Here is an 8,441-nt window from a genome sequence, read left to right on the forward strand (position 1 = left end):
AGCTCGGCCCCCGGGCCGGCGGCTGGTGGAGTTGGGAGTGACATTTTCCTGCCTTTATGCCTGAATCGAGGTGGTGTCGCCGCACCGCTGACTGGGGTCTGGGCGGGCGGGTCGGGTGGGTGCCCCCAACCCGGTTATGTTGTGATGGGTGCTCACCCCTGTCTGTGTTCATTGGGTCTGGTGGGTGTTCATGGCTCCTCCTTGGGAGAAGAGCATGAAGGGGGGATCTTAGTCCCCTCGGATCAAGAGTTACTTGGTGGTGGTTGTTTTTTTTTTTTTTAAGAGTTAGTTGTTGACATATTTTTTTTTATTAAGTTTTAAACCCCTCCTCCTTGGCTCCACCCCGTGACACCTTTGAAACGCTTTGACTTAATAAAAGTTGGTTCTCTTGAACTTTGGGAACCTTTACCCATGCCTTGAAACATACCTTCTGTTCCTCGTGGTTCCCCCTTGGTACCAAAGACTTTCTTCTGAAGAGTTTCAGTGCTTTTTGGACCACAGTCAGTACCCCCTAGTGTGTTTCCACCATTTAATAAAGAGCTGTGCCCTCTGGAGAAAACGCAAGGTAGATAAGTCGATGTTATTGTTCATAATACATACAAACAAACCTTTCCTCCGCTTCTTCGGTTTTAAGTGATGTTGGTTAAAAACTTTTTTTCCCAGAAGGACTTGCAGAGTTAAGTGGCTTATTTTTTTTTTCCTGAGGGGGAGGGGGTTAGTTCTCTAATTGGACAGGCTCCTTTGTTGTTTCATGGTGACATCATTACCTAGTGTTATTCTTTTCTCATTCCTGTGTAAACCAGTGTCTCACGGCACCAGAGAAACCTGATCACACAAGAAAACCCTTCGGGGGCTTTTCCTAAATGCGAATACAGGCCAGTCCTGACTGTGGCGTCGGGAGCCTCCACGGCTGACCTCGCGGTCTGTATCCCGGGCTTCCCGAGCCTCTGCTCCAGCTGCTCCCTGTGCGCGGAGCCCTGCCCCCAAGGTCGGCCAGGTGAACATCTAATCCTCTTGGAGGCCTCGGCTCTCCTGTCACCGCCGATCTGGAGGCTCTGCCTTCCCCGCCCTCCCTTGTTTGTGTCCTCCCGAACCCTCCACACGTCCGTCCACAGCACACGGAGCACTTACCTGAGTGTTCCTGTCCTTGTTTGTTAGATGATGGCTCATCCTTGAGGCATTTCCCTCTTTCTGCAGTGGACACTGCGTGCAGGTAGGGGCCGTGTGTCTGTCTCCTGTTTGCTGTCGTATCCCCAGCATCTGGTTCCTAGTAGATACTCAGTAACTGGGACACGTGAAAACTATATATAAGACTTGAGAACAGCGTGCATGTGCCCAGTGCTTTGTGCACTTTTTGGCACAGAAACGCACTTATATGTCGAAGGAATTAATGAATTTGAATTTTGTATTATGTTTTGTAAATTTACACGCCCATTTCTTCCCAAGAATTGCCACAGGGAAAGTCTCTTTAAAAAAGACAAGCTAAGGGGAAAAGGGGGGACCTGTGTAATACTTTCAACCATCAAGATTTAATTTAGAAAAGCACAAGCTAAATCTGGCTGTCTTTCTGAGTCTTTGAAGCAAGTAAATTGTTTATATTCCACTTTCTGTTTACCTCAAAATACTGTAAGACGATGTATGTGCTTATTTCAGTTTCTTGAGCAAATTTTTGTAGTGGAATGGATTTTTATTTCAAAATCTCCTTTTGTGTTTTCTAGCCCTTTTTTGAAACATGTTATTTGTGACAGTGGGAGTTTTTTGTGGTTGTCCTTTCCTTAAATAAATGACCCAGATGCTGATATGCAAATTTGGTTGGTATCAATTGAAAGAAAAGTATTTATTTTAAAAATAGGAGCATAAAAAGAGAAACTTTAGTAGAAAAAATTCTGTTCCCCATGAAGGAAATAAGATTTTCAAGAATGATTTATTTCACACCAATCCAAGGTAAATTATTTATATATTCAGTGGACAGAAGTAACTCCCCTCCCCTTAAATAGTATATAATTAGCAGAGTTACAGGAATATTGGCTAATTATTTTTTTGATTAATTTCTTGAAAGGATAGTCTCAGCTGCAACAGAATTAAATTTTTTTTCATAAAGGAAATAGATGATTATAAAGGAACACACTGGTATTTTTCTGTAGTGAAGAGACTTTTGTGTTTGTGTTGCACAATGTGTGTGTGTGTGTGTATATATATGTGTGTGTGTGCATATATATGTATATGTATATATATGTGTGTGTATATATATATATCAAGAGCTCTAACTTCTGGTTATTTCTTATTAGCAGGATCTGACAGATTTTTTTATTTTGCATAAAAGTAATCACTGTTCCATTACTGTCAAAGTTTATAGGAAGTGCATATTTCTTTCTTGGGCTTTTTTTGTAGCTTCCTAACTGGTCTCTCTTGCCTTCCCAATAAGTCTATTCCTTTTTTAAAAAAAGATTTTTTTATTGGTTTTTAGAAAGAGAGGAAGGGTGAGAGAGAGAGAGACATCCACATGGACATTGATTGCACCCTGTTCGACTCCACACCACCGGGGATGGAGCCGGCAGCCCAGGCACATGCCCTGACTAGGAATCAACCAGCACCAGCATGGTGCATGGGACAACACCCAACCAACTGAGCCACACCGGCCAGGGCCCAATAAGTCTGTTCTTAACTCAGCAGCCAGCGAGTGATTCTGATACAACAGATCGTGACACCCTGCTCAAACTTCTATGGATACCCATTTCATTCAATGTAAAAGCCAAATTCCTTACAATGTCCCATAATCCCTGTATAATCTGTACCCTCTGCTCCCCTACACATAAATCTCCACACTTAACTACTCTACCCGCTGCTGGCTTTTTAGCCTTTTCAGCTTTCTTGTCCCAGGATACTCCAGGACCTTTGCCCTGGTTTCTGTGCCTGGAATGCTCTAACCCCAGTATCACCATGGCTGACTCCCTCACCTTTTTCAAGTTTTTACTCAAATGACACTTTCTTTAACCCTCTCTGACCATCCTTTTTAAATTGCAGCTTGCTACAATATCCTGGAGTTCTTCCTTACTCTGTTCTGTCCCCCCCGCCGCCCCCCCATAGCATTTATCACTTTCTAACAGTATCTTTACTTATTATGTTTATTATCTTTCTCCTCCCACTAAGCGGTAAGCTTCCTGAGGAAAGCGGATTTTTATTTTTTTTTTTTTAACATATATTTTATTGATATTTTACAGAGAGGAAGGGAGAGGGATAGAGAGTTAGAAACATCGATCAGCTGCTTCCTGCACACCCCCCACTGGGGATGTGCCCGCAACCCAGGTACATGCCCTTGACCGGAATCGAACCCGGGACCCTTGAGTCCGCAGGCCGACGCTCTATCCACTGAGCCAGACCAGTCAGGGCGAGGAAAGCGGATTTTTAAAGAAACAGTTTTACAAGTACCTAGAACAGTGCCTGGCACACATTAGGCACTCAATTATTGGTTGAATGAATGGATTTTTTAAAAATGAGTTAATGTATTTATTTTGAGGCAAGTGCATTTGAATGTCTTATAAGAACTATGTGTATTCCTACTGCCTTTTTCCCTTTATTATGGATCATTTTTAAGGAATCCATTCTAAAATTCAAATCTCAATAATATTAAATAAAAGTTTAAAATAATTATTAATAAAATAATTTAGGGTTTAGTTCACCCTGTATATATTCCATAACAGAACGTTTATTTTATGAGAAAGTACTTGAATGCTTATCCTTAGAGAAATGGGAGGAAAGAGGTTAGAGCTTTTCTTGAATTAGAAGGTAAAAACAAAGAAATTTGGCATGCCCTCTGTTCTCTCTTTCTGGAGTGTTTAGAAAGATACAAAGGAAATATGCTTGGAGAGAGAGGATAAGTCATGAAAAAATAAGGAGTGAAGGTCCTTAAGAAGAAAGGGCCAGTAGGTAGCCCAGCACCCAAAGATATATGTGAATAGGTTGAGGTACTACTGTTACTCTAAAACCCTGTTTGTCATATGCTAATTCAAGAGCAGCATCTTATTTTTTTTAAAATATATTTTATTGATTTTTTTACAGAGAGGAAGGGAGAGAGAGAGTTAGAAACATCGATGAGAGAGGAACATCGATCAGCTGCCTCCTGCACATCTCCTTCTGGGGATGTGCCTGCAACCCAGGTACATGCCCTTGACCGGAATCGAACCTGGGACCTTTCAGTCCACAGGCCGACGCTCTATCCACTGAGCCAAACCGGTTTCGGCCAAGAGCAGCATCTTATTAAAACAGCTTAATATTCACTGAACAACAACAAAAGCCACTTAACAGTATTTCTGTCTAAATATATATATATATATATATATGTATGTATATATATGTTTCTCTCAGTTTTGTAGTAGTTATATAACTTGAGAATTACTAATCTCTTCCTCCTGTCCTACACTTTGTGATGAATACATTTTCGATTTTAAAATCAGAAGTAAAATTAGTTATTGTTAACATAGCAGTGGATGCAAGTGTAGCTCTGGTTTTGGAATTTGATAGATCTGAATTCAAATTCTGGTTGTCACTTACATGTAAAATATGAAGAGAGTTCATTAGGTTATATTGTGTTTTGAGGAGCTTCTTTCACAAGTAACAAAACATAACATTTTGGATATTTCAAATTGTGACTGAATAAAGCTTTCTTCAAGATACTTTTAAAAAAAGGTTTGATCTCTTCTATAGAACTTATTAAAAGTAACCCCCCTCCTTTAAAAGTCTATAATATAATAAAATGCTTATTTTTAAGCATACAGAGCTGTATTAATATATTAATATCTTGGTTTTTTTATACTTTTATGATGTTAAATTCAAGTAATTGAAGATTTTTTTATGTTTTATTTTTGTTTACCATTTTGGTGGAAATTACCTCAAAATGTATTTCACATATCTTGGTCTTATTGAACAGATTATTTAACTTAAAAAAATGCCCTATATATGACATTTATCCTTCTCTTGAAGTTCTACCTTTTCATTGAGGTGCAGATCAACTCCAACCTCTTTAATGAAGCCTTCCCTGACCATATTTTCCTCTCTCACTCCTGATTTTGTTTGTATTATTTGGAAATCATATTACCTTATAAATTAGCTCTGATACTTTAACAATTATTTTCTTTCCAGATTACAGTTTTCTTAAAAATGAGAATGATGTAAGATTTTAAATTTTCTTTAAATTTTTTTTATTATTATTGATTTTAGAGAGGAAGGGAGAGGGAGAGAGAAGCATCAATAATGAGAGAAAATCATTGATCGGCCACCTCTTGCACACCCACTACTAGGGATCGAGCCCACAACTCTGGCATGTGCCCTTGACCAGATTTGAACCTGGGACCCTTCAGTCCAAAGGCTAACACTATCCACTCAGCCAAACTAGCCAGGACTGGATTTTATATTTTCTTGGAGGAGTAGAATGGTACCTTACATACTCTGGACACCCAGTGACTAACTTAGAACTATGCCACCTCCCTCTTATTGTCACCACCATAATTGAGGTCCTCATTACCTCTCATAATAACCTAATTGACATCTCTCCTCCCCATTCATTTCATTCCTTGCTGCTAAACAATTCTAACAAGATCAGATCCCTTGCCTCTTAATCCTTAATGATTCTTCATGACTTGTCACTGAAAATCTCTGTCTTAAATCTCTGTCAAAGTCATAACCTGGCTCCTTATATAGTTTTTCAGCTTTTTAAGTCTGACTCTAGTCAGACTAAACAGTTTGTTGTCATCTATATATGCCTCTGTTTTCCAACCTCTGCCTTTGCTCAGTCTATTCCCATTGCCATGAATACTCATCCCTTAATTTCAAATGTAAATTCTAGTTTTCGAGATCCAGCTCAAATGCCATGAATCCTTTTTTGATCTCCTCCAACATGAATAATTTCTTACTCCGAACTTCTTTAAGTACTCCGAACTTTAAGGAGTTCATTTACCATTCCTCAGACCTCTCTTTACTCTTCCTATTTGATTTTAATTATAACAATATCACATCTTCTCTACTAGAATCCAAGTTTGATGATTTATCTTTGCATTGCTAGAACTGTTTTTCACATAGTAGGCACTCAATTACTTGAGTAAACGTGAATATCAGTTGTTTTGTTTTTCTGTAAGAGTGTTAAGTTTGCATTTTTAAAAATACATATTGCTTTTAGAGAGAGAGGAGGAAGGGGAAGAGAGAGACATTGATTTTGTTGTTTCACCTATTTATGCATTCATTGGATGCTGCTTGCATGTACTCTGACCTGGGGTCAAACCTGCAACCTTGGCGTATGGGAATGACGCTCCAACCAACTAATCTCCATGGCTAGGCTGGTTGTTTGCTTCAATATAAATTGTTCCCAGAATCATGTGCTTTAGTGTTTGGCCTTTGTACTTTAAAGGGTTCTGATATTTTCCTCTCCCACATTAACTATTTTTATCTGACTGTATCGAGTTTTGTCCTGTCCCTTCTAATTTATAAAGTGCATGAACTTTGGGAAAGTTAATCTCTTTATCTTTTTCATTCAAGTTTGGTTTGTGTTCTTTGTAGTTTAGCTTGCCTTGGTTTTTGTAAAATGAATAAGCTAAGGTTATTTAATTATCAAAGTTTGCTTGTTTACTTATAATCTTTGTTGTAGTGGGTATGTTTGTTTATGCCTGATTTCCCACTCTGGATGTCCTTTAATTAAGGCTGATTTTTTGCCATTAAGCATGTATGCACCTTTAAGAGTAGGACAGTCAGTGTGTCACTTTAATTCTAGAGCTAATTATAGGGTAACTTGAGAAGATGGGGTAATAAGTTGGTAGATAAGATCTGGAAAACTTGACTTTCTTAAAATATTTTTTAGTTAATGCTTTCTAGAAACATTTTATTGTAAAATTTAGAGCTTTAAAATCTTAGTACAATACTTTAGAATGGGATTCTTTTTTAAAAAGGTCTTAATTTTATTTGGTTCCCTCTAAACAGAAAAATTGTCACAGAATAGCTACTATAGGTTCTATCTGACTTTTTTATTCAACTTGTGTTCCTTCTTTCTGCCCCTGTCTTTTTTAAAAAATATTGCTGTAATTCATTCTTTTAAAAAAATTTTTTTATTGATTTTCAGAGAGGAAGGGAGAGGGAAAGAGAAATAGAAACATCAGTGATGAGAGAGAATCATTGATTGACTACCTCCTGGATGCCCCCTATTGGGAATCGAGCCCACAACTCTGGCATGTTCCCTTAACTGGTATCAAACCTGGGACCCTTCAGTCCACAGGTTGATGCTCTATCCACTGAGCCAAACCGGCTAAGGCCTCCCTTCTGTCTTTATTATGCCTCAGCCAAGTTTAAATGAGGAGGGGAATGAAAGGATGATTATAAATACAATTGGAATTAAATGTTGTATTTCTTTGTCATCTTGTCTCAAGCCATTTTTAATTATCATTTGTGTATTACCTTCCTTCAAGCAAAGAGATAGGGATGATGTATTTTTTCATTTATTCAAATAGGTTATTAAAAAATAGGCTAGAACAATTTTCCAGAAGTCGATTCCTTACCAGTAACTTTTAATAATGAATTTAACAAACACAATATTATTACAGACACTCAGAATTCAGGATTATTATACTAGGGGCCCAGTGCATGAATTTGTGCACCCTGAAAAGGAACTGTGGGCTGCAAGGTTCTTTGCATTGCTGGAACTGCCCCCACGCACTGACGGCACTGGCCCCGGCCCCGGCCTAGCTTGCACCCGCTGACAGCACCGAGTGAAGGGTCCCAGGTTTGATACCAGTTAAGGGCACATGCCAAGTGGCAGCTGCTGCCCTGATTGCCTCTCAAGAGCAGGGGGAGGTGGAGAAGCCCTCAGGGGCAATAAGGCAGGTGCTTGCACCCGCTGATGGTGCTGAGTGATCGGGACCGGTGCTGAGCCCCGGCAGTGGGTGCGAGTGGCGGCTGCCAGCCCCAGTCGCCCCTAGGAACAGGGAGAGGTGGAGAAGCCCTGAGGGATGATTGGGGCTAGCAGCCACAGCTTGCACCTGCTAATGGTGCCGAGCAATCAGGGCTGGCGCCTGGTGCTGGCAGCAGGTGCAAGCGGTGGCTCCAGCACCGGCAGCAGATTCAAGTGGGGCCAGCCGCTGGCAGCAGGTGCGTGTGCCGAGTGGGACTGTGGTGCACAGGAGCAAAGAATTTTCAGGAACCACCAGAGGGTTGCCCCAATGACAGCAACCAATGCCGCTCCTTGGTCTGGTGCCCTTGCTCACCTGCTCTACCATCCCAGCGTGGCCAACGCCCACCATATTCTGCACGCGCCCCCTGGTGGTCAGTGCACATCATAGCAACCGGTTGTTCAGTTCTGCCGTTCTATTTGCATATTAGGGTTTTATATATATAGATAAATGAAATTAAGAGTGATGTGGTAAAGATTCTAAAGACCCACAAAAAGTGGAAATGTAAGTGAA

General features: G+C 40.2%; 1 protein-coding gene across 1 annotated transcript in view; it reads left to right on the forward strand.

Moving 5' to 3' along the window:
* Nucleotides 1-477: 477 nt before the first annotated feature.
* RNF11 (ring finger protein 11) overlaps nucleotides 478-8,441 on the forward strand; it is a gene marked incomplete at its 5' end in the record, with an annotated part of 38,408 nt that continues 30,444 nt past the window's right edge. Inside the window, 2 exons of the mRNA XM_015566984.1 lie at nucleotides 478-565; nucleotides 5,140-5,168. Coding sequence (XP_015422470.1) covers nucleotides 478-565; nucleotides 5,140-5,168 — 117 coding nt within the window. The remainder of the gene's footprint in view (nucleotides 566-5,139; nucleotides 5,169-8,441) is intronic.

This window comes from Myotis davidii, unplaced genomic scaffold, assembly GCF_000327345.1.
Source record: "Myotis davidii unplaced genomic scaffold, ASM32734v1 scaffold79, whole genome shotgun sequence".
Lineage (NCBI taxonomy): Eukaryota > Metazoa > Chordata > Mammalia > Chiroptera > Vespertilionidae > Myotis > Myotis davidii.